This window comes from Hippocampus guttulatus, chromosome 1 (genome assembly GCF_054856545.1).
Source record: "Hippocampus guttulatus isolate MCC_2025c chromosome 1, RoL_Hgut_1.0, whole genome shotgun sequence".
Classification (NCBI taxonomy): Eukaryota; Metazoa; Chordata; class Actinopteri; order Syngnathiformes; family Syngnathidae; genus Hippocampus; species Hippocampus guttulatus.
In genome coordinates this window covers 35462800-35489928 of record NC_141261.1, presented here as the reverse complement: position 1 = coordinate 35489928, position 27129 = coordinate 35462800, and the positions used below count along the sequence as shown (strand labels likewise).

At 43.5% G+C, this 27129-nt stretch overlaps 1 protein-coding gene across 2 annotated transcripts in view; it reads right to left on the bottom strand.

The window, feature by feature from the left end:
• LOC147211532 (interleukin-1 receptor accessory protein-like 1) overlaps positions 1–27129 on the bottom strand; it is a 223483-nt gene that overhangs the window by 77784 nt on the left and 118570 nt on the right. For both annotated transcript variants that reach the window (XM_086128247.1, XM_086128249.1), the window contains exons 4-5: positions 19531–19717; positions 18833–18986 (exon numbers count right to left, since the gene is read on the bottom strand). In XM_086128247.1, coding sequence (XP_085984373.1) covers positions 18833–18986; positions 19531–19717 — 341 coding nt within the window. The remainder of the gene's footprint in view (positions 1–18832; positions 18987–19530; positions 19718–27129) is intronic.

Sequence of the window (27129 nt, the reverse complement as noted above, 5' to 3'; positions counted from 1 at the left end):
CAAACTACATTTTGAACCTTCCTGCTGTTACGTTTGGATGGGGTCTCATACGTTTCTCACATTTCGACAATGCTTTTGTAAGATAACATGGACGTCTACTGGCTTTGGAGTAAGTTTGCTGCCCCAGCAGAGAGTGAAGTTCTCTTGCTTGGTCAGGCGAAGAGTTGATGTCAGTGCAGCGGTGCACCTGTACACTGTCACAACATAAGTGTTTGATAATATTAGTTTTCTGTTAAGAACTAATAAACTAATCCATATCTCGGAACAAAACATGCAAAAGAACCCATTATTCACGTACTTATGGCACAGTGTGCTTTCTCTCTCTCTCACACACACACACACACACACATATGGCCTGTTCTAAACATGAGTGAAGCAGAGACATAGTTCATGCTTGTGTTGCATCTCACCTTCAGTACTATAACGGAGCGGTCCCCAACCTTTTTTACCCCACGGACCGGTTTAATGTCAGACAATGTTTTCAGGGACCGGCCTTTAAGACCGGATAAATACAACAAAATAATATGATAATATGCCTGCATGAAAAGTGTGATATTTTCGGAACATAATAATAAAAACGAATCATGACACGAGGAACGACCTATCTGGCCGCAACACTCTCTGGTTGCTCTGCTAATGTTTAAACTGGCCTTCAAAATAAGATAAGCTGCAAATACAAAGTGCATGAAAAATACGACTCACCATCATTATGCAGAGTGGGCTTAGGAATCTCCCATTGAGATAAATTTGTATTTTAATTCGGACTCCTGATACTGTCTGTAAAATGTAGCCTTTTTCTTGAAAGTTGAAGGCTCCTCTTCTGTCTCCTGGCTGGGCCTTTTCCCCTTCCCAAAGAAACTTTCCAAAGATGTTTGTTTTTTATTAATTTTTCACAAGCTCCTGGGTTTCATTTTAGCGGTAATCTATCACGTGAACGAGAAGCGCGCCATGACCTCCGTCAGATGGATGTAACAGATTTCCGGGAAATTGGGGTATGGAGGATCCATCCATCTATGATACCATTCCGAGGTTTCTCAATTTTTATCTCTGAGCGGCCCGGTAGTCCAGTGGTTAGCACGTTGACTTCACAGTGCAGAGGTACCGGGTTCGATTCCAGCTCCGGCCTCCCTGTGTGGAGTTTGCATGTTCTCCCCGGGCCGGTTTCCTCCCACGTTCCAAGAACATGCATGGCAGGCTGATTGAGCACCCTAAATTGTCCCGAGGTGTGAGTGTGAGCGTGCATGGTTGTTCGTCTCTGTGTGCCCTGCGATTGGCTGGCAACCGGTTCAGGGTGTCCCCCGCCTTCTGCCCGAAGACGGCTGGGATAGGCTCCAGCACCCCTAGTGAGGATCAAGCGGTTCGGAAAATGGATGGATGGATGGTTATCTCTGAGATGTTCCTTGTCCAGCTGGGGGAATTTAGTCCAGGGGATGTCATTGATTTTTGGAAACTGTACACTCCTAAAGCCCTTCAAGACTCTTTTCTGATAAATAAACCTAACTTGACTTGTTCCACTTATTCAACATGAAGTGTTAGAATCAGGAATGCCACGGTGGATATTGCAAATAAATTAAACATATGGCTTAGCTTTGGAGTAAGAAAGTAGCGAAAGCAGTGAGTGGGAAATGTGGGGGTTAAAGAAAATAAAATATACATTTCTTCCATATCATTTATTTCGGAATCTGAAAGATGTTTTATTTTGAAAAATTACCAGATTCTCTGTTACATCCGTCGAACAGTATGTCACTCTTGATGCAAGTCAAGGCGCGCTTCTCGGTCACGTGATAGGTTTCTGCTGAAATGAAACCCAGGAGCTAGCAAAATGAGTAAAAAAAACCCAAAAAAACGAATGTTTCACATACAGCACATTTGACAATAAAGTTGTACTTGATACTTGATAGTCAGCTTGATTTTTTTACAGTTATTATCCAATACTCAGGGATGGCAATGGCGAGTGATGAAAGAAGCGGAAAGGGGCGTGGTCTGGACGGGGCGACCAATCACAACAAGTAAGACATCATACACGTCCAATCGCAGGGCTGTTTACAATCGGAAGATGGAAAGACTGATCGGGAGAGCTCGTGAAAACTCGACGATAAGGTACCTGACCCCCCCTAAAATTTTCTCAACGGATTTAGACAATTCACAAAAATGATCAATTTAAGAAATCAAACGGGGGATTTCCGCGTATCCGCGGAAAATTGCCATCCCTGAATACTGTGTATAAAATGCAGAGGTGATTGCGCTAAGACTGCAACGGAAGCTTAGCTTTCCCTAAAATGTCAAAAAGTAAGTGATTAAATATATGTGTGCACGTACAATTGTGTGGACATGTCATTGACTAAATATGCGCTACAACGTGCTCAACTTTCGTTCCGAATCAGCTTCTTATTACTGGTTATGACGCGACTCTTTTCTCATTCATGAGGACATTGCTGAATAAGTGACTAAGTGGGGCCATCAAAGAAAGGCTATAGTAGCCGACTAACAGTTTTAGTGTGAGTTTAATGTCTGCAAATACATTAAATTTAATATGGACAACCATTGAGGTTAGTATGTTGGCGTCTTTGGGAAATGACATCCCCACCCCCAGTGTGTATTGTTCACTGAGGCACAGAGATGGACTCGACAAGTTTTTCAGAATTCTTTTTCGGAATCATCCCCTGACTTAAACAGTTGCCTCAAATCATGCTATTTGCATTATTCTGTTACACATTGTGACACTGTTAAATGTTACACATACAGCACATTTGACAATAAAGTTGTATCCAATCCAATCCAAATTCCACAGAGTCATGAGTTTCATCAAATCAGAGGTTGATCTCCAATAATTAATATTAACATTGACATTAAGGTCAGATCATGCATATTTGCTTGCTTAAAGCCGCACAGGTTCATTCCAGCAGTCCTTCTCAGCCTTTTTCAGTGGCGGAAGTCCTGGCTTGACACAAATCTTGAGTCCAGAGGAAATTTAAGCTTCATGACCAAGTGAAAATGGCGATTTTTTTTTTTTTTTAACAAAGTTGCGCATACATGCAAAATGTCATTGTGAAAACAATTCCTACCTATACAGACCTGCAAAAATGACATGCCATGACAGGAATTGGCAGTTAATAATATATTTTCCAAAATTATATTTTCTCTCCAATCTGCGTCACATTTATAGATTTACAATTTAAAGTACCGGTATGCTAGCAATATGACTCAACTTCAGATGTGTTTTAAAATGTTTACATTGTGTAAACTAAACTCATCTTTATTTACGTAGCGCCTTAACAACAGCTTCAGTGCAAAGAGCACCCTTAAAAACTATGTCAATGTTCAATTAGGTCAGGGCTTTCAGACCCTTAAAAGAAGCGTTCAATTCTAGACAAATATTTTGGCGGTGTCATATGCATCCATCCATCCATCCATCCATCCATCCATCTCTCCCTCCCTCTCTCCGTCCATCTAAACATCAAAGATTCACTCGATCATTACCGCTCTGGTGTGGAATTACATTAACACGAGCTTAGCACCAATTCCCTCAACTTGAAATTGCCTGCCCTGAGTGAGTGCTAATTAGGCAAGTGAAGGCATTAATTATGCTACGCCTCATCTTAATTATACGACCCAGATGTACGACGTGCAAGAGGAACATTTGCAAGCACAGTTTGCTAATTGATTGATATCTGGAAAGTATGAATGGGCTGCATATGACAGAGGCTTGTCAGAAAGGTGATGCTTGGCTTGGGGATTCGCAGTCAGTCGGAATGAGACACATGTTCCTAACTCCTCCTTGATGCTTCAGCCGCAAAGTTGTCAAGCTGCTTCTCATCCATCCATTGCACCTTTTTTATTGCTCATTCGCGTGGTGGGTGATTTTCCGTCCATCCCAGCTAGCTTTGGGTGATAGGCAGAGCACATTCATGACCCAATGTTTCATTACTCAAAACATTTGTCCCTCCTCACTCCTCCGTTGCTCTGCTCAACTCATCTAATCTCTGGTAGGAAGAGTTACCATGAAACCAGAGGAATGGGGATCGAAGTCTGAGGAGGTTGCAAATAAAGAAATTACATTAAAAGAACCCATGTTCAATATAAATTATTTCTCACGAAAACACAGCAACATTTATCTCAGTTTCAATGTAAAGTAATAATAATAATAATAATAGATTTTATTTATAAGCGCCTTTCAAGACACCCAAGGACACTTTACAATAACAAAAACCACAAAACAATACGGGTTGAGCAGCGGCAGCCAAAACGCGCCAGCGTTCACTCAACCCGAAAGCTCCGGTATAGATGTGGATAGCTAGAGAGTGGGTGGAGAAGGGTCCGAGAAGGCCGGTAAGGGAGGCATCCGGGTGGAACGACCATGCTCGGTCACTCCTTATGGAGCTGGGGCGGGGTTTCGGCGCCTCCGTGCGGCTGCTATTCATCACCCAGCCGATACTAACACACTAATCTATTGAGAAGGGGCCGCATGACTAAGTTTCCGAGCCGCATTACGGCGTTTTTATCCTCGGCCGTCGAGTGAGCGGTCACCTAACGAATGAACGCGTACTCTCCCTGTGAGGGGAAGGAGCAAACGCCACCCCTCCTTCACTACCTAGACTCCCACTATCGCGCCTGTTCGAGGACTGAACCCCGGGTTGGTAGCTACCCGTGGCTTCCGAAGCTTCACTCCCATCCCGCCCCAGCTCCATAAGGAGTGACCGAGCATGGTCGTTCCACCCGGATGCCTCCCTTACCGGCCTTCTCGGACCCTTCTCCACCCACTCTCTAGCTATCCACATCTATACCGGTGCTTGTCCGCAACATTGCCAGATTGCACTCGGGTCAAAAGCTTCCGTTCACAGCAGGATCAGAGGGCTTGGTTTCCTCAGCGGGGCCAGTTCTCCCCGTATCACCCTCTCTGCTACCACTGTTTCCGAGACCTGAGTCTCCTAAGTTTATTGTTGAGGTCGGCACACGATCCGACCCAACTTGACCAGGGTCGCCCCTCCCTGGTCGCTGTCCCAAATTCTGTTTCCCCAGCAGGATACATGGGTCACCCACCAAGGATTGGCACCAACGTAGAGATCCTCTCGGGTTCATGCATACTGCATACTTTCTAGAGGCGGTGTATCCTAAGACCGTAAAAAGCTACATTTGTTATATGAAATCTGTGAAGTCCTCCAATAGCAATATTTCTCTTAATATTTGGCAAACAGTTATGATGCCCAGAAATCCCCCCCCCCCACACACACACTACACCCACACACACTACACCAGAGATGTGTTCCTCGAGCCGGTCCTTGGCCTCGAGGACCGGCTCGAGGACCGAGGGGCGGTCCTTGGTCCTCGGCCTTGGCCTCGGAGTCATGTCCTTGGTCCTTAGCCTCGGCCTTGGGAGTCAAGTCCTTGGCCTTGGCCTTGGCCTCGGATTTCCGGTCCTCTGACACAATGAGGGATTACAGCCTCGAAACCTTGTATATGGACCGCAAAAATCACGAAGGAACCTAATAAATTCCAACCAAGGAAACCCATATTGATGGATTAACTCTGGTGCTTTAAGAGGGGCGGGTGAGGGGCGAATAAAGAGCGGCATCACAGTTAGTTTCAATCACGGTTTGTTACGTTCGCGATCGGCAGTTTAAATAGCGTGTAAAGCCTTTCTGTAACAGTGATGTCTTTTATTTAGCTATTTTTGCACAGTCGTCACGTTTGTGCGGTAGCACTAGAATGTTTGTTTGAACCAAGTAATTTGCGTTACAGCTGGAGTCAATAACGGGTTTGGCCGTTGGGATTTGGAGTCCTTTTGCTCGATTCCAGTTATGTTTACTGAATGCTTTCTCATGTTTGGAATAATGAATATTGATAATACATAGTTTAAAATCATGGTTGATTTAATTATTTATTATTATTATTGTGAAGTTGAAGGTATTAATTAATGTAGTATTAGTGGTAGTGGTAATAATAGTAGTACTCAGAGAATGGTTAGAGATTCAGCCATCTCGTTACCTCTAGACGTATAATTTTCCCACGGGACGCACAGTTCTAAACAATGTGCGTTTTTGGGACGCAAGGAAATTTCTCAGTCAAAACAAACAAACAAACAAACAAAAAAACTACGGCAAGCCTGAGGATTTCACAGTAACAATCGTTACCGGAAGTGTGTCGTTTCCGTGGCGTCATTTTCAAGGTACCGAAAAAATAGTTTAATTATAAAAGTCACCGCACTTGCACAGATAACGTTATGTGCGCATGCGGGTTGTTATTTTAGTCCGCAAACTGAGGAATCGCGCGGATGAAAGTTTGAGATGGCGGCGAAAAAAACTCACCAAGGTCTACTAATTACGACATTTAAGAAATAGAAATGGCAGTCTGATTTTTCGTATAAATCGTCCAAAGGGCGTATCACTAAACTCACTTGTGACGTATGCACAGAACGCGAGAGCGAAATACGACGCGAGGCACGATTACGAGGCAAGTTGGTCATTAGATTTGTAGGCTAATCGCTGTGAAAAATATTATGAAACAGTATTGGTCATTCTATAATTTACTGGTTGTAGCATGGTAACTTTATGAATAAAACATTCGTCACAAGGTGTAGCAATGCTAATGTTAACTGTTGGTAGAACTCATGAAGACGTGCGTTAAATTCTTTCGTCAAATTGATAGTAGATTACACATGCATCGTCTTGGGAAGAGGATGCCAAGCCACAACAATACTTACCTGTATTAATGATTGCCAGTCAATTAATCTTTGCAGTGTGAGATTGGAAAAAATACTCTGATGATGCCACATGAGTACACCAGTTTTTGATCCATTTATTTTTTGGAATAAACCTCGAGTACACAGCCGCTGATGTAATGTTCATTGTTAATGCATAGTTTTCAAACATTGACCCTTGAAACATTATACTTTTGAGTTTCGGAATTCTTGATTATCAATATCAGTCAAAATAGAAAAATGCGTTCCCATGATGAACGTGTACGGAACCCAACATTTGTTATCGTGGTTTCCCATTGGGTAATCCGACGGAACCGAAAAACGGTTACCATGAATTTCCGAAATCCTTAGGCCTGCTCCTGAATTATTTAATTTTTGCAGCATTTGTTTATAATTGTATGTACGTATATGTTGTTGTTTGTGTTATTATCATATGCAATTGAATAAGTAGACCCTTTCAGAATTCGAAATTTGGGACTCTCTCAATCCATAATGGCACTCATACTTTTCTGATCAGCGAGTTCCTGGGACTCGCTGCCGGTAAACTGTAAAATTATCACTGAGAGATTACCGCTTTTTCTGCAGTCAGTGATTGACTTCGATGCAAAGTCATTTCTCAACTTGTGTTCCGTGCCACATCATGCCTGTTGAGTGTTGATTTACTTCATATTAAGAAACTACTGCACTAAAACATTAATTCATAAATGTATACCATATGATTTTATTTTTTTTCTCAGTATAAATAACACGTACCCTGACTGTTCTACTCTTTGAATAAAAACACTTCATTCAAGCGTTAGGGAGTGCAAAGGGTTATGATGGAGGGGTGTTGCAAATCATGAAGACCTGCCAAGTGGTATGATAGCATTGTTTTATACATGTCCTCGGCTCGGCCTCAGTTTCAAAATCAGTCCTTGGTCCTTGGCCTTGGCCTCGGAGGCAAGTCCTTGGCCTTGGCCTCGGGTTGCCGGTCCTTGGACACAACACTGCACTACACCCACAGGCCGTCAAACAAGGTTACACTGACCAAAGTCATCTCACCTTCTGCTGTGCTGGCCAAGTCAGTATTTGCTGGGCCTTTTCCTTGTGAAAGTGTTGATGTGGTTTGGATGTGCCAGGTCACATAAACTAACCTTCATCTCTTCTGAACACAATGTTAAGATCATGCCATTAAAAGTTTCCTAAAAATGACTGGATAAAGCAATTATTGATCCACAGAGAAATTTCAGTGACGCAGAAGTCATGCAACACATGCTGGGGACATGCTGCATGATGCCTCTTGCTTACAAGCAATCATCCAGCATGGGTGCTGCTCATTTTGTGGTGGCATCAAATGGAAACTTTCCTGGATTGTTCAGAGTGGGACTGAGTGCATATGCCAGATTGGGGAATACACAGTTGATGGCAAAGCCAAAGCATTGCAGAGGCTTTGGCAATAGGTGGACAAAGAGTAAAAGGACAGAAACCCCAAGAGTTGGCTGTGGATGCCGAACGCTAACATTGGCTTTCCATTGGACTCAACTGGGAGACGCCTGCTTTTCGTAGAGACAGAAAGAAGTATCTAAGCCAGGCCTGGACAAAATACAGCCCAGGGGCCACATCTCTGACCGGCCCTCACTGTGACAATGAAGTAAAAGTAAAGCCTAAAATATGGAATGCTTTTACTTTAAAAGTTGTACATTTAATTCATGTGCACACATGTGAATGCTAGTACAAGCAATAGCAAGTAGCAAATAAGAGCTACAACTTGTGTCTGTAGTGTTGCCAACTTTGCGACACTTTATGAGCCTTTCTGAGAGACTTGCAAAAATGCGTTAGCAAAATTATTATTTCCTTCATGGTGGAGGGAAGAGGGCCTGATAACTACGCAAATCTACGGTTTCATATATCTTGGATGCATTAGATGCCATCATTGTATCATTGGGCACCAATGTCAATACTATTATACTTCCAACTATATGTATATATATACAGTATATATATACAGTATATATATATTTATTATTATTATTACAAAATAAATTCCTCGTCTCACCCCTCGGTTGGTGTCCGTCCCTCATTCAGCTCAGGTCCTCTACCAGAGGCCAGGAAGCTTGAGGGTTCTGCGCAGGATTCTTGCTGTTCCCAGCACTGCGCTTTTCTGGACTGAGATGTCCGATGTTGTTGCTGGGATCTGTTGCAACCATTCATCCAGTTTGGGGGTCACTGCCCCAAGTGCTAGGACCACCACAGGCACGACTGTCACCTTTACCTTCCAGGCTCTCTCCAGCTCCTCTCTGAGCCCTTGGTATTTCTCGAGTTTCTCGTGTTGCTTCTTTCTGATGTTTCCATCACTTGGGACTGCTACATCCACTACAACGGCTTTCCTCTGCCCTTTATCTATGATCACGATATCTGGTTGGTTCGCCATTACCATCTTGTCAGTCTGGATCTGGAAGTCTCCACCACCTTCAGAGGTGTTTCCCATTTTGACCTTGGGGTTTCCAGTCCATACTCCACACAGATGTTTCTAGAGACCATGCCAGCCACCTGGTTATGGCGTTCCATGTAGGCTTTCCCTGCCAGCATCTTACACCCTGCAGTTATGTGTTGGATCGTCTCAGGTGCCTCTTTGCACAACCTACACCGTGGGTCTTGTCTGGTGTGGTATATCTGGGCCTCAATGGCTCTGGTGCTCAGGGCCTGCTCCTGAGCAGCCAGGATGAGTGCCTCTGTGCTGTCCTTCAGGCCAGCCCTCTCTAGCCACTGATAGGACTTCTTGAGATCGGCCACTTCAGTTATGGTCCGGTGGTACATCCCGTGTAGGGGCTTGTCCTCCCATGATGGTCCCTCTTCCAGCGCCTCATCCTCTGTTCCCCATTGTCTGAGACATTCTCTGAGTATCCGTTGGAGCCTTCTCCTTGATGTATTCATGGAGCTCGGATGTTTCATCCTGGACAGTGGCTCTCACACTCACTAGTCTCTGGCCCCCTTTTGGCTTGCGTACAGTCTCAGGGTGCTGGATTTGGGATGGAACCCTCCATGCATGGTTAGGAGCTTTCAGGTTTTAACATCTGTGGTCTGAATCTCTTCCTTTGGCCACCTTATTATTCCTGCAGGGTATCTGATCACTAGCAGGGCATAGCTGTTTATTGCCCGGGTCTTGTTCTTGCCGTTGAGCTGGCTTCTTAGGACTTGCCTCGCCCACTGGAGGTATTTGGCCGTAGCCGCTTTCCTTGTTGCCAGTTTGAGGTTGCCATTGGCTTGTGATATACCGAGGTACTGCTGTATGTATGCTGTGTGCGTGAGTGTGTGCGTGTGTATGCATATATATATATACACACAGTATATTTCCTTCTAACAATACAATTGATTGTTTACTTCCCCCCGAAAACTAAAGGTGATATATTTCATCTGAAAGGCCAACATACCAAGCATGGATCGATGTTGCAATACTGGGAACAGCTAAGATCCTACGCAGGACCCTGAAGCTCCAAGGCTTTTGATAGAAGACCCGAGCTTGAAGCAGATAGATACTACCCGGGTCGAAACTAAATCTAAAATGTTCTTTTGTTCTCGCTCTCTCTTTCTCTCTCTCTAATATACCATATATACACACGCTAACCACTCGACCACAGGGCTCGCCTTGCATCAAGAAATAGATTTTATTTATTTATTTACCTGTTACCTCTGTCACGTTTCGGTTTTGCGGTCTGGCCAGCAGGTGGCATGGGCGGACTTTCTGGCACACCTGCTGCCAATCTGTAATTATTAGATTCAGTATTTAAGGACTCCTCCGCCATTCACCTGTTGTGGGAGTATTGTCTATGGCATTGCTGTTTCGCTGTTCTTTGACTAGTTGGCTTTTGACCTCGTCGTGATTTCGCGTTATATTTCTCGGTACCCATTATTGAGTAAGTACTGTTTTGTTTTGGTGATTTGGCTTTCGTGCGTGTATTGGTGATACATTGTTTTTCGTTTGTATTCTGCGGTCTTTATTTGTCTTCCTTGCTCTTTTGTGCAAGCGTTTTTTGTTACTTGTTTGGATTTGCCTTCTGGTCCTTATTGTGGACCAGCGCTTTATGTTCTCGCCTTATTTCGGTGCGATTGATACATTAAACTGTATTTTTTCCTACGGAGACCTTGTTTTTGTCTACGCTTTTTGGATCCCCCCTAAACTCGGTTTATCCGAGACATAACAACCTCAGGTCTGCGGACCAGACATTATTAGAAGTACCAAGAACTAAACTGAGGCTGAGAGGAGATCGAGCCTTTTCTTTTGGTGGTCCGTCTCTCTGGAATGACCTCCCACTGAACATTCGGCAAGCCTCCTCGCTGCCCATCCTTAAAACCCACCTCAAAACTCACTTGTATTCTTTGGCATTTGACTCAGCATGACCCAAATTATGATCTTAGTTTTACAGTTTGGTGCTCTCTACCGTCTTTGTTCCTGATTTGTTGCTTTACTGTTGTATATGTTAGTTGCTCCATGTACAGCACTTTGTGTGCAGCGATGGCTGTTTGAAAGTGCTCTATAAATACAGTTGAGTTGAGTTGTTAGCACCCAGTAGCATGGTAGATCGTTGTTCCATCACCGGCTTTGTCGCATCCTGATTTTTTTTTCGATAACCCAACTCTGAGGGCTCTAACTTAGGATATGGTTGTCACATGGGCTTTTTTTTCCCCACGACTCAACAAGTTCTTTGACTACAGTGCAAAGTGTAGCGTGGAATGCCAAGACGGTGCCTTTGACTTTACAGTCATTACAGCACAGAGTTATGACTCGTCACTGTGGAGCATCGTGCGTCCATTCCAAAATCACTTTGAATTCCCTGTTTCATCACATAGACTTTGAAACAACACACTCTCTGTGTAAAGGGAGGATGTTTTCTTCTTATAGCCAAGATTTGGGTTTATTTATATCAAAAATAAAGGTGTAATAGTCACTTGGGTTACACTTCACATGTTAGCCCCATTTATCTATATTTATATTGCACTGATGTTGAACTGTGTACAGCTCTCTTTATCTACATTTATTTTTGTGCTTGCAAACACTTCTTCTTTCTACCCCCCAAATTTGCTGATGTTGACTGTAAATTTCCCCACTGTGGGACAAATAAAATATATCTTATCTTATCTTATTTGGGTTCTGCCATGTCCCTGTTGATTCATGAGCATATGACAAAGCTTGGAGCAGAATTTCACCTTAGCTGACAAGAAAATTAATGTGACTGAAGCGTCAGAAGAGAGGAGATGACCTATCGCGAGATGATTCATGAAGCGATCATTTGCAGGAATTTCAACTACACGGTGTAATCGGCAGGTTTGATTTTTTTCGTTTTTGTCCCTAATAGGGAGGATAGTCAGGATTTCAAGTACAAAGTCATTATTCCATTGTTAACTCTCCTTCTGCTGCTGTTGGCATTTTAATTGTGTTATCAGTAAGAAGAAAAAAAAAAGAATGCTTCTTAACAAACCACAAAGATTCCGGGAGCATGTCATTGAGTCAGATGAGAATAAAACATGAGACATCTAAGGCAGTTTGTTCACGATCAGTGTCAGGTGCCATGCAGGATTTCATTTTTTAAGATATATATATATTACAGCTGTCAGTTTAGCGCGTTTTTATTGGCATTAATTGAAATGAATTTTAACGGGATTTAATTTTTTCTCTCGAGATTAACGCGGCAGACGTCACAGCGGATGTTACGTTGCTCTATAAATACACCGGAAACAAAACAACAAGCGCGCTGCAGAAGTCCACGCCCATGTCTGTTTTGCCAGCGCGAGTCACCGAAAATGGATACTTAAAGTGTTTATGAATGGAAAGTGTACTTTTAAAAAGTTGCCAGATAGTTCCAATGACAAGACCAAAGTTACCTGTATGTTTTGCAGTCGTAAACGGAGCTATCATCATAGCACGTCGAGTCTGAAATACCACTTAATGGCCAAGCACACAGCTGACGCGAGTACTCCGCCCCCTCGTCTTAGACAGACAGCTATGGATAATTTCAAAGCGAACAAAATGGATAACACGACGAAGAACAAATTTGCTGAAGCCATAGCTAAATGTATGGCTACTGCATGCAAGCCTGTCAACATTGTCCACAACTCGACTCAAGCTGAAACTGACGCGATTGTTACTTGTTTGGAACTATTTTGTGTGGAAGGTTACAGTGTTCCGTGGCCATATAAATAAAGCGGGTGGAGCTTCTCTGTGTTCGTCTGACAGCGACGGCGCGCTGAGGCACCTCGAGAGTTCAGCGGTGCAGTGGTAGCGACCTAACAAACACACTGAAAATAAAACGTCTCTAGTGTTGTCATCGAACCAAGTGCAGTCTTCCGAAATGATGTCTACACAAAACCGTAGAGAGACTTCCGTGTAAGAAGGACCAACAGAATCAACAGTCTTCAAAGCAAACTTGAGAAAAACGAAGTATGCAACCATGGCTTAAATCCACTATAGGCTGAGTACTAGTTTACCTTAGATGTGCACTTTATAATGTTATATTGCTCTGTTTTGATTCCTTAAAAAGAGCTGTTAAAGCAGCTGTTGTGTGACAAAATATTTTTTTCACTGTTGTTGATGGACAGTAATATTGTGTGAGAGATTATGTGTGAATAACTGCTCCAAGTGAAAAATGTTCATGTAAAATTGAAAATCAAAATTGTTATTTCAGTAAATAATTGCATTTTGCACATAGAAAACTGATTCATGATTCCATGTTGATGAGAGCATTAAAATGGGGAAAAATAGCACAAAAAATATCAAATGAAATTCAGAAACGATAAAAAAATGCGTGAGTAATCATGATTAATTTTTAGTGAATTTGAGTTAATTATGACAGTTGCATTTTTAATTAGATTAAATATTTTAATCGTTTGACAGCTCTTATATATATATATATATATATATATATATTCTTCATATCAGTGTTTCTGTATTACTTGTATCCGTTTGAAGTTATTTCGCTGGCCACTGTCCTTTGTTTCTCGCACAGAACGTTTGCCAGAATGTTGCCTGTGAGTGCGCGCGTGTGTGCGTGCGTGCATGTGTGTGTGTAGATGTAGCCGTCCATATTTTCACCCCCTAGGAGGAGCACCATCTCAATGGGAGCTTGCTGCCTAATTAAGGCTGTCATTCAAGCATCTCGTTTCTGTGGAAACTGCCTTTTTTTCCAACCACCCACTGCTCCGTAATTGCTTTGACCAGATATCTTGGTTGTCATCCTTTCTATTGTTAAGATGTTACTTTGTTCTTTTTGACCTTGGACCTTGCTTGGCGATTCCTAACCGCAGCATTTGACTTACACTCCCACCCCCTCAGCCCTCCACACCACCACATCTTCGTCTACTGCCAGCCACTAAATTGTACAATCCATGCAACAAATTGAAAGAAAAAAGCTTTCTTTCATTCCCCCTTTCAATAAATTGCCCTCTTCCTTCAAGAATGGAGAGGAAAATGTTATGCTGAAAAGAATTGTGTTTTATGAGCCAAAGTTATCTCAAAAAACAGTCAAGATTTGCCACAGTAACGTTGTGCTGTTTTGCACTTGTGATTGTCTTTGACATTCATTTGTTTACTTAAGTTAGTCTCTCTGTGTAAGCCCCCCCCCCCCCCCTACTTCCCAACATATAGAATTGTATATCTGAATCTAGATCGACACACGTTCCAGGTCAATTGTACCCAAAAGTCAGAAGGGGCCAACCAATAAGGAGTGGTATCAAAATGTTTGGCATAGACCAGGGGTGGACACTTCATTTGGCAAAGGGGCCATATGAGGAAATGCTTGCCAAAGGCCAAGCCTACATGTTAACCTCAACTTTAGAAAAAGCATATTGTATTGTTTCAATGAATTTCTGTGTGTGTGTGTGTGTGTGTGTGTGTGTATTATAAATACCATAATACCATAGCTGGGTATTTTTATAATTAGCAAACATAATTTTTCAACAAACTGTTAGCGATCATTCAAATTACATGTACACATTTACTTTTTTATCTATTGGTATAATGGGTAGATAGATAGATAGATGCAGCCCGGTGGCCGACTGGTTAGCGTGTCGACCTCACAGCGCAGAGGTCGTGGGTTCGATTCCGGCTCCGGCCTTCCTGTGTGGGGTTTGCATGTTCTCCCCATGCCTGCGTGGGTTTTCTCCGGGCACTCCCTCCCACATTCCAAAAATATCCGTGGCAGGTTAATGGAAATTAAAACTCTAAATTGTCCCTAGGTGTGAGTGTGAGTCCGGATAATTGATCCTCGATGTGTGCCCTACGATTGGCTGGCAACCGGTTCAGAGTATCCCCCGCCTACTGCCCAAAGTCAACTGGGATAGGCTCCAGCACGCCACGCGACCCTTGTGAGGATAAAGCAGATTGGAAAATGGATGGAATTTGGGTTAGTTCTATGCTCATACCGCAAAGCATGCCTGAGAGTTTGCTGGCTCACCATATAAAAGGCTGGCAGAAGAACAGCTCATTAACTCCAGTGACTATTTTACACACAAGAGTTGACAATCCCTCCATGGATCCTGCTTAATCAAAAATATCACACTGTGCACTTTACATCGAGAATAAAGAAAACTTTAGAATTTCACCTAAAAAACAAGCCTCACACTCCAACAGTCGATGAGGAGTCTCATTATTATTCTTGCCTTCATTGTAATTAAATGGAATCTGACCTTTTGTCTCACTGGGTCGCTTTGAGATGGACTGCAAGCTGTTGATGGAGGTGAGTGAGAATGATTTGTTGGTGACGGGAAATATCAACGGGAGGTTGATGATAACAATGCTTTAAGTTATGAGTTATGAGAAGTACTTATTCTGTGGATGATTGAAAGGTCACGTCTAGCAATATTAGAAGTTCCACGAACAAAGTTTATCAATTTAATACTCTTGTCTCTGAATTTCATCCTCGGGACAAAGTGGTTATTTGTGGTTGAATGTGGAATGGCAATGCGGAAGGAAAATGTTTTTTTTCACACAAACCAAAGGCTAAAGAGTTTCATGTCATGTTTCGTATTATCGAGCAGCTACTGTCCTAAAAAAAAATAATTGTATTGACACAGCATCCACGACAGAACCAATGGCGACATGGCGACTGTGCTCACAAATGTGTTTATTTATTTCTATGCCTGGTGGGCAACATTCATATTATCTGGCATGATGTGTAGCTTGCTAGCAGGTGGAGCTGCCGCACAAGGCTGTTGTGTGACCGGCTGTGAGTGTGAGTGATCGTGACGGGGGAGAAGCTCTGCAGCTGCCGTTGCTCGATGGGGAGCGAACCCGCAGAGTGACAGAAGAGAGTTGCCAACATCAATGCAAAAGACAAAGTCGCTGAGGATCGGTAACTTGTAGGGCAACCATCCTCTTGCCCGGACATGTCCACTTTTTTTTTACACCTTGTCCGGCCATCCAGGGGAGTTTGATCAATTCATGAATCTTGGACAAGTGTGTGGAGCAGCTGTGCTCAGTTACAAGCGTGAGAGCTAGAAAAGCTATTTGCTGTTGAAATGGGGCGGATTGCAGACCCGGTCCAATAAGGAAGCAATATGACATCCCGTTTATTCGTCTGTGTTTCACCACTGTGGTTGACGTCACTGGGCTGAGAGGAGTGTGATTACGATTCACAGCTGAGGATGGTGACGACACACATAAAAAAGGTAACATTATGCAAAGCTCGATTGTACATATATTTTTATGTATAATAAAAGTCGGAGAGCTCAAAGCTCATATGGATACAGAAAAACACACAAAAGCTGTAGGATGTATGAGAGTTCATGAGCCAAGTTGCCTGAGTTGCTTAATTGTTAGACCAGGTAACGAGGGCTTTCATCAAGTCCATCTTTATCGAGTCCAAATTCAGTTGGAGTCACAAAGGTCCGAGTCCAAGTCAAGTCCTAGTCCTAATAAATGGACATGAACGCATCACGGCAGCAGGGCTTGCTGGGCCCAATTCCCTTGCAGTCAGGTTAACTAATAAGATGGCTAGTCTGATGATCTGAAAAATGTTATTTCAAGTTTGGGTGTTAATGTTCAGGATAAAAAACATGCTTGGACTCGGTCAAGTTGAGAAAGATAGTTTGTGAGTGCAATGTCTGAGTCTGAGTCAAGTCCAAGCACCCCCCCCCCCCAAAAAAAAGACGGTTTGGAGTTTGGACTGAAGTTCTACTGTCGTGCTGGGAACACAGGATGGAGAAGATTTTTAGATTAATTATGAGGACAAAATTGAAAGACTGAAGTGATTTTTTTTCTTTGTTCAATTAACTCCTTGTGAGACTACTGTTTGATTATTTACAGTGGTACCGTTACTTACGAAATTAATTGGTTGTGGAAAAAAAATTCTTAATTAGAAAATTTTGTAAGTAGAGATGCATTTTCCATGTAAAAGCTCTAATTCGTTCCAAACCACCCAAATTTCAGACATAAATGTTTCCTAAACCATAATAATGCATCAAAATATGTAACAAATACATTTTGCAAATAGATTATTCCAAAATAAATGAGAGTTCTGCATCATGTAAAACACAAAGAATAGAGTAAAGAATAAAAATTATGGTCACTTAACTTTTAACTGCGTCCTCATCGTTTTTTGTCCTCTTTAGTCCATGTTCTCTCTCAGAAGTGGTTTGTGCTTGGTGTCTTGTAAAGAACTGATCCAAGGACGTTTGCTTTTGTCGGTTTTTAACAATCCTTTGAAAATGTCCAAGGCAAACATCAGCAAGGTGAATGATCACCCGACTGGTGAACACTTTTTTTGGGATAATGGCACATGGAGTGCTGAATGCAAATTCATGTGAGAGTGGATATTTTTAATCTAACTTTGACCAATCAGATGCAATCTGAAATGCGCATTGCCATCCAAAAGGAGAAAAGTATCTCGGGGCATTACTAACTCGAAAGAATTTAATTACTGTAGATAAGAATACAGTCATACTTGTCCGCATGAAATAAAGTGTTCCATTTATTAGATAGTAAAGGTGTCATTTCTTATGATATATGCTAATTCTCGCAATAGTATTGATATTGCAAAATGCAACAGCCATATTGCATGTTTTCCCAAAATCGTGCCTACTTTAAAATTATTAGAGTTATCGTCTTCGAGTATCTTTTCAGTATCTCAAGGCCAGATGAAGTGCTCTCTTTTCTGGAAATCAAAATATGGTCATCCTCATCAAAATCCCCATAGCAGTTCAGAATAACGGAAAGAAAAACTTGAAAATGCTTTGGTGGAGTTTTATACTTCAAGATTGTTGATTCCGTAATTTCACTGTCACTAAAAGAGGACTTGCAACTCAGACAGATCATGCATAAGGCGAGCGTTCAGGCCAGCCTACGGCCCTATAGACCCCCCCTCCCCCCGCACCCCCCCAGAGACGCTGAGCATCGGATGGGCAGGGTAAAGCCCAGCATTTATCCCATGACTGTCCAAAAGTACAATGAGCAAAACAAAAAGTACACAGCGTCAATCAACCTGTTGTACATCCGTATCTCATTGTCTGAATAGCAGACACAATATTAAGGATGGTGTAATGGGTGATTTAAGACTTTACTTTGCCCCTACTGCAGTCTGCCTTTGTCACTTTACAAGGACGGAAAAGTCATCAGATAGCAGCTAACAACCAGCGCTTATATCAACTCGCGCCAAAGAACTGACGGGAGCCACTGATCCATCTGAAACCTTCTTACGCGGTTGTTTGGCCCATTTCGGGGCGATTTCTTTTGGATTGTGACAGAAAATGGGTGTTTCACCAAAATGAGATTTCTGAGACTAAACCACTCAATTGGATCGAATGTTCCACAATCAATTAAGATCAAAACTGTATTTTCCTTTTTTGCATATTTTGAGTGCCGTTGCTCAAGTCACCTACTGTACATGTTGTCATTCCTAGTCTAGATTAACAGTAAAAGAGAAGTTGAATAGCATAGTTGACCGTCTTTGGGCCAATCGCGTCTATGAGCGAACGTAGGGTTTTTGCTTGAGTTTGCTTTTGAAGGGGTGGGGGTGGGGCAGTAGAGAGAAATTTAAACTTCTATGACAGATTGTGTAAATATTATTTTGGTGAAACACTTTTAAAATGTTCCGATACAGAAAGTCTTTTAAGAGGTACCGAACTACCTGGAAAAAAAAAGACTCTTGACTTTGAATTTCTCCTTACCTGTGACAGACAGTTCGGTGGTCCTCCGCACTACAAAGTTTCCAAACTGTAATTCACAGGTGTAATTCCCAATGTCATCTTCTCGAACCTCCTTGATGGAGAGGGTGTCCCTCCTCCTCTCGATTGTCTGTCTCCATTGCTTTGGCATGCACTCCTGTGGTATAAGCAGAGGAAATATGTGAAGCATCTGCTGCATGCGCCACATGCACTGATCGGCGAAACCACAAATTAAAATACAATTTATACTGTCTTTTTGCGGGTATTGAATGTCCTTCACAGTTCCTACTCTGTTTTTAGACTTGGGTCTTTACACGTTGCCAACCCCAATTGCTCTGTCCCAAGTCATCTGGTAGTAAAGGCCTTCCTTGGCTTGAACAGTGGATGACTGAAAAAGGGATCTTTTCACAAAATAATTTCGTGGACACATTAAGAGGCCCGGGAGCTGTTTTCAACTGTGAAAAATACATCGTACACAATGTATCTGTTCAAATGAAGGGGACCGAACAGATTTATTCCAATCCCCGATGTATTCATTTATGGATTTTGGTTGGGATCTCGTTTCAGTTCCGTGGTGTATATCACGCAGGTCAAAGAGGGATGAGGTTGTATGCTTTTTGTTACAGTATAGACAGGGAGGCTTTGTATTTAATGTTTAAATGAAATGCTTTCGACACACAAAAATAAATATTTATTTCTACCTTATACCAAACAATCTGGGGCTCGGCTCCTGTCTGGATATAATCGTTGATGCCTGTGCAGGTAATTTCCTTGCTTTTGCTCAGCTCTGCCTTCTCAAAGAACCTCATCTTGGAGTTGTAACAGAGGCCTGTGTCATTTTCTGCCACGGTGAGGGACATGGACACCTTCATGCAGTAAGTGGAGTTTCTGAAAAATGAATGGGAACACATGATTAATGCAAATCTTTCTGGAGGAAGTTTCAGTTTTGAGGAACAAGTGTAAGCAATGTTCATCCCTTTTTTTGCTGTACTTGTCAAGTGATGACAAATCATACATTGAGGTACGGACGTTAATACTTTGATGAATGATGAGTCTTGTTTTTCCCTATTAAGCAGGAACTGTTTGGGCGAACAGAAATCATTTGCTGCAGTTAATGCCAACTGCATCATCCATGAGGAGTTGACATGGCGTGTTATAAAGCACCTTCTGTAGTTTAGGAACTGATTTATAACCCAATGCATTCAAATTTAAAATGGAAGCTTATGCTCAATGTTGAAAAAAAAAATGAATATAAGAGTCTGATCTGGTTTTACAACTCTGGTATGCATGTACCAGTCCGATGGGATTGCGATCATCTAGATATGCCGTCATCGAGAAAGATGCAAAGCATTGGCAGGTATCCCAAGATGTTGTCGTTAATAAAACCATGATTTCAAGATTGCATCAATTCGAGTAACACATTCCAGAATTTATTGTAAGAATCAACAAATACACTTTGATATGGTACACTGTGTCAGGGAGAGGAACAAATGGGACTCGCCGCTGATCAGTGGATCAGTTGGAGCACCTTTTCTCTTTGCCAACACTTGCTAAAAAGCCATAAAGCAAGCTGAGTTGCAGCAAGTACCTCCTGGCGAACAGACCAAACAAATGGACAGTCTTTAGTAAAATCTCATTTCTAAATTCTCAAAGCTTGTCGCACAAATTGAGCTGAGCCAACAAACAATAACAAACATGGCAAATCCTTACGTAATTATGTTGCATTAGCTGCTTGGCGGATTAGCAGGCACACTAGTCGACAGTTACGGCAAACAAATCTTCAAACTAGCCAATGCCCAACACTTAGGCTAATTGTGGTTTTGCATGGTGGCCGGATGCAAATGTAACATGATGTGGAGATTATCCAAGACAACTTTCGGCAGATGGTCTAACTGAGCAAATGGGATCCCATGGGTCCACGTGTTTCCCTGTTGCACAGGGAGGGGGCGAGTAGGTGGTGGGGCGGCGCTGTGTCATCTGCTCTGCTTGAATGAGCAAAGAAAGGGGCCAACATTTTGTCCTTCAATAGTCTTTCCAACATTCCAAATCCATCTTGGTGCTTTTTAAGCCAGGGCGAGTCACCCGGTGTCATCAGCAGGAAGGGAGTGCCAGGCTCAACTGTGCCCCGTGTACTCCAAGCACTCACTGTTCTTGGAGGCCGATGTGGCACGTGCTGCAGCAAGTGACACAATACCACGGCATTAATAGGCGATTGTGCCCATCAAACGCGTCACACTGAAGCGGATATCCAATGTCAGGGCAATCTTAGATCACGTCCTGCATACATCAGTCGTGATAGGTGACAGTGACTGTGTAGGGCAGGGGTGCCATTACATCGATCCTGATCGACCGGTAGATCTCGGACTCGTCCCAATTAGATCTGAAAGGTGTAGAGGAGAAAAAAAACCCCAAAACAAAACATTTGTGTGTCTTTGTACATGTTAGGAATATATTTTTTGTGTTAATGTACACTGCACCCTAATCATCCTATCAGTCTCATTTTCCCCCAAATAAATTTAAAAATAAAATAAAATAAAGCAGGTAAATCTTTAACCTACGGTGGCGCGTGACCTACAGTATGTCAGCGGAAGTTGTTCGCGCTCAGCAGTCTACGATTGCCGCTTGTGATCAGAGCTGTTGTGCTCTATCTTTGATCGTCATTATTCTCATTCAGAGTTTGCTTCGTGTAGAATTCACCGAGAGCATGGGCAAAGAATAGGAATCTAGAGGGCCCAGGGAAGCACTTTAAAACAGTACGTGTGAGCTACGATAGTAAACAGGCTGCAAGTGCATCGCTTGCTTCCGTGTTTGGCTACTCATCATGGCGCGTTCGCGCGCGTGTGTGTGTGTGTGTGTGTATATATGTGTGCGTGCACGGTAAGGGGCGATCCCGGGAGGTTGGTTGAACGAAAAGTCGATCTTCAGTCCAAAAAGTTTGGGCACCCCTGGTGTAGGGCATGGAGAGGACTCCAGAGTCAATATTCTGCAAGTCTAGTAAATGCACACTAAAATGTGATGTAGGGATGCAGAATTCAAGAGCGGTTATTATTATAACTTCCGGTTATAGAGTACATCGTTGTTCAAGAGCTTCCACTTTTAAAACACAACAGTCCAAACATCAAAGCAGACACAACATAGCAGCCTCATTTTAATGTGGTTGTGGTACCAACACTGAAGCGGGCAGAAGACAGCACAAAGGTTCACAGTCTTCTTCTATGCTTAGCTAGTGAGTCTGTTCTTTGACTAGGGCTGTGTCCAAATTCGTAGGCTGTGTCCTCTAGGACCCTTCGCAGACTGGGTCCTTCGAAGGCTCCTCCTCCATGGCAAATTTGGACAACCGCAATGTCCTTGTCTAGCAATGAGGGGCCGCTTGTGCCTGGTGCTTCGGCGAGAGTCCTCCAATGAAAGCACGCAGAACTAGTAACAGTTCCATCAGTCTCCTCCTTTACAAAAATTACGAATATATTATGAAACATTAAATTATCCATCCATCACTGCTTATTCTGAAGAGGGTCACGGGAGGTTGCTGGAGCCGATCCCAGCTGACGTCGGGCAAAAGGCAGACAACACCCTGAATGGGTCGCCAGTCATTCACAGGGCACATATGGAGACAAACGACCATTCACACTCACATCCATACCGTCACTGAGTGGGAACTGATCCCACACAGTCTCTATTTAGATATTGAGAAAATGATCAATGAATGAAATGAGAAATTTCACAGTAGTGTAACAGAAGTACAGGTGAGACAATAAAACATTTTAAATTAGACCGAAAATTAGATTGGACTAAAAAATAAATAATTTAAAAATACTAGATTTGGATTGTATTAAATTTATTTTGGTCATTCTTCAATGGTTTTGTTTAAAATATTCAAGCATGATAGTAAAATTGTTTGAACATAATATTTCACCATAGGACTGAATTAAAATGATTTTTTATGCATAACACACAATAGTAAACTAATGAGTTGACTCTCAAATGAAAAAGAAGTTGAAATTGAGATTATACTCTCCCTGAACCTTTTTCAGAACCAAATGTGTGCAAAGAAAAATCCTATTATTTTTCTTCAGAACATTTCTTTGACCTTTTTTTGTTTTTATGTCTGGCTGCAAATTTAATAGCAATTGTCCCAATCTGTTGGGCTCTCAAGTTTGAAAATGTCACTTATACTAATGCTTCACCAGCCAAGGACCTCACCGCATCGACATTATTTTCATATTAACCAAATCCGTTTAGCTTTTTTTGAAATATAGTGTGCCACTCATTGACGGTGTAGATGTGGGTGTGAATGGTTGTTTGTCCCTACATATGCCCTGCGACTGACTGGCGACCGGTTCATGGTGTAAATCTGCCTTTTACCTGAAGCCAGCACCCTTCCACAACACAGTTTAGAATAAGCGTTGTTGAAAATGGATGGATGCAATTTTTATCTCGCAGGCTGGATATCGTGGTCGGACAGGCTATGATCAAACTGCCGGGCGTGATGCCCAGTTCAGAGTTTTATGGGTTAAATCCACTCTTTTTATGCTCTCGTTCATTAAACAAACATGTGACAATTATTATTATTGTTCTTGTTATGAATAAATAAACTTGTCCTACAGGGACAAATAGAATAATAATGTTGATTATTTTATAACCACAATGTTCAACAGTGTTTTGGCTTTGCAGATATTTTCCGAAAATAATTCTGACTTCATTATTACATTCATTTGCTGTATCACTGGTCATTTTAGGTCAATTTTGAATGCTCACGGAAATTCTACTTTCAAGATTCAAAAACAAAATTTGCCCAGACTTCCCTCTCCCCAGCTCTTCCAGGGGAATCCCGAGGCGTTCCGACAGTAGTGATGTCTTTATGCCAACCAGTAAAGCTTACAAATTCTGGTGAAGCATCTGATGTTGCTGATTGTAAATTAAAGGCACCAGAGTAGTTTGACAACCACCAGACAATACCTAGCACCTGTAGGGATATAATGATGTGATTTTTCTGAATCCGTTAATTGAAATAACACTTCCATGTGGTAAATGAATCGATGGGTAAAAAGCCAGATCATCATTTCTCCTCACAATAACACAAGCAAAATCTCAAAATTCATGCAGGCACGCAGGACTGAAGAGAACATTTAATTTATGAGGATGACGTTACAGTGTATTTGATTTGCAGGGAAAAGTCAACATAAAAAAATCGGCTAAAGATCGCAAAGTCAAGCGAAAAATAGCCTCAAGCTTGACACAAGAATGAGGAGAGTGGTCAATGGCATGGATCTTATGACACTAACAATCAAAATGATTTCCTCCCCAATCTCCTGCCTAATGTCCACGGTCCATATAAAACTTAGATTATGAAAACATACAGCTGGCCCACCTGTCTGTAATCAGTGTTCCAATTGGTCCATGGTTTTATATATAACCAAATCGGTGCCTGTGGTATTGCTCGTCTCAACTGTCCAGCTTGGTTAATCAGCCTGAATCTCTTAATTAGACCAAGGGTTAACTTGCTCCAATTAGTATCGTCTTGTGCAACATTGATCTGCAGCTTGCTGCATGCTTCCTTGTTACGGCGTTCACCAAGGGCAGCTTGAGCTGCTTATGGACAAAATGCAGGGCAACTCAGAACATATTTCCATTGGACGGATTCGGAGGTGAACAAGCTTACGTTTTCCGTTTATTCCAAGAAACCAGGATGCCGTCTGGAGGAAAACTAACCTCATTCTTTAAAACTGTGTTAGCACGAGAAGTGTGATCTTCCTGTAGTTGGAACAAACCTTCTTGTCCCCCTTTGTAAAAAGCGGGACCACGACTCTGGTCTGCCAATCCACAGACACTGTCTCCGATGTCCACTCGTTGTTGTTGAGGCATGTCAACCAGGACAGCCCCACAACATCCAGAGCCTTTCGGAATTGCGGGCAGATATCATCCACCCCTGGGACTTTGTCACCAAGGAGCTTTTTGATCACCTCAGTTGTTTCAGTCCCAGAGACAGGAGAGTCCACCTCAGAGTCTCAATTTTCTCAACGCAAGGCGTGTTGGTGGAATTCTTTGAAGTCGTTGAAGAATTCTCCCCACCGACTCATAACGTCCCGAGTCGAGGTCAGCAGCACCCCATCTCCACTATACCCAGTGTTAATGGTGCACTGCTTCCCCCTCCTGAGATGCCAAAAAAATGCAGGGCATTTGGTGGATGAGAATTTCCTCAAAGCTGTCCAGAAGTCATTTTCCATGGCTTCACAGAACTCTTCCCATCCCTAAGTTTTTGCCTCAGCAACCACCAAAGCTGCATGCCACTTGGCCAGCCGGTCAGTTGCCTCTGGAGTCCTGCAGGCCAAGAAGGCCGGAGGACTCTTTCTTCTCCTTGACAGCATCCCTTACTGTCAATTATATGACCAGCTCTAAACCTTGGCAGCTGGTCCACTGTTCCACGGCCAGGACGAAAACCACACTGCTCTTCCTCAATCTGAGGCTCGACTTCCTGACGGACCCTCCTCTCCAGCACCCCTGAATGGACCTTACCAGGGAGGCTTAGGAGTGTGATCCCTCTGTAGTTGGAATACACCCTCTGGTCCCCCTTTTTAAAAAGAGGGACCACCACCCCGGTCTGCCAATCCAGAGGCACTCTCCCCGCTGACCATGCGTCGTTGCAGACCAACCAGGACAGCCCCACAACATCCAGAACTCCGGGCGGATCTCATCCACCCCTGGGGCCTTGCCACCGAGGAGCTTTTTAACCACATCGGTGACTTCGACCACAGAGATAGGAGAGCCCACCTCAGAGCCCCCAGACTCTGCTTCCTCCAAGGAAGGCGTGCTGGTGGAGTTGAGGAAGTCTTCGAAGTACTCCACTCACCGGCTCACAACGTCCCGAGTCGAGGTCAGCAGCACCCTTTCCCCGCTGTACACAGTGTTAGTGGTGCACTGCTTCCCCCTCCTGAGACATCGGGTGGTGGACCAGAATTTCCTCGAAGCCGTCCGGAAGTCGACTTCCATGGCCTCACCGAACTCTTCCCACGCCCGAGTTTTTGCCTCGGCGACCACCGAAGCTGCATTTAGCTTGGCCAGTCGATACCCGTCAGCTGCCTCTGGGGTCCCACAGGCTATAAAGGCCTGATAGGACTGACGGTCTCCCTTACTCTGGTGTCCACCAGCGAGTACGGCGGTTGCCGCCACGACAGGCACCAACCACCTTACGGCCACAACTCAGATTGGCCGCCTCAACAATAGAGGCGCGGAACATGGTCCACTCGGACTCAATGTCCCCCACCTGCCCCGGGACATGGGAAAAGCTCTATCGGAGGTGGGAGTTGAAACTCCTTCTGACAGGGGATTCCGCCAGACGCTCCAACAAACCCTCACAATACGTTTGGGTCTGCCAGGTCGGACTGGCATCTTCCCCCACCATCGGAGCTTACTCACCACCAGGTGGTGATCAGTTGACAGCTCCGCCCCTCTCTTCACCCAAGTGTCCAAAACATGCAGCCGCAAATCCGATGATACAACCACAAAGTCAATCATCGATCTGCGGAAAAGGGTGTCCTGGTGCAAAGTGCACATATGGACACCCTTATGTTTGAACAAGGTGTTCGTTATGGACAATCCGTGATGAGCACAGAAGTCCAATCATGAAACACCACTCGAGTTCTGATTGGGGGGGGAGGGGGCCGTTCCTCCCAATCACGCCCCTCCAGGTCTCACTGTCATTGCCCACGTGAGCATTGAAGTCCCCTATCAGAACAAGGGAGTCCCCAGCAGGAGTACTCTCCAGCACACCCTCCAAGGACTCCAAAAAGGGTGGGTACGCTTAACTGCTGTTGGGTGCGTACACACAAACAACAGTCAGGACCCGTCCCCCCACTCGAAGGTGGAGGGAGGCAACCCTCTCATCTACCGGTGTGAACCCCAATGTACAGGCACTGAGCCGGGGGGCAATGAGTATGCCCACACCTGCTCCGCGCCTCTCACCGTGGGCAACTCCAGAGTGGAAGAGAGTCCAACCCCTCTCGAGAGAACTGGTACCAAAATCCAGGCTGTGTGTGGAGGCAAGTCCGACTATATCCAGTCGGAACCTTTCTACCTCGCACACCAGCTCGGGCTCCTTCCCTGCAAGAGAGGTGACATTCCATGTCCCTAGAGCTAGTTTCTGCAGCTGAGGATCCCGCCAGGGTCCCTGCATTTGGCTGCCGCCCAGCTCAATCTGCACCCGACCCCTTTGGCCCCTCCCATGGGTGGTGAGCCCATGAGACGAACTGTTGAATTAGATTATTAATTTTTTTCCCCCAATGACAGGTCCCTCTATGTCTCCT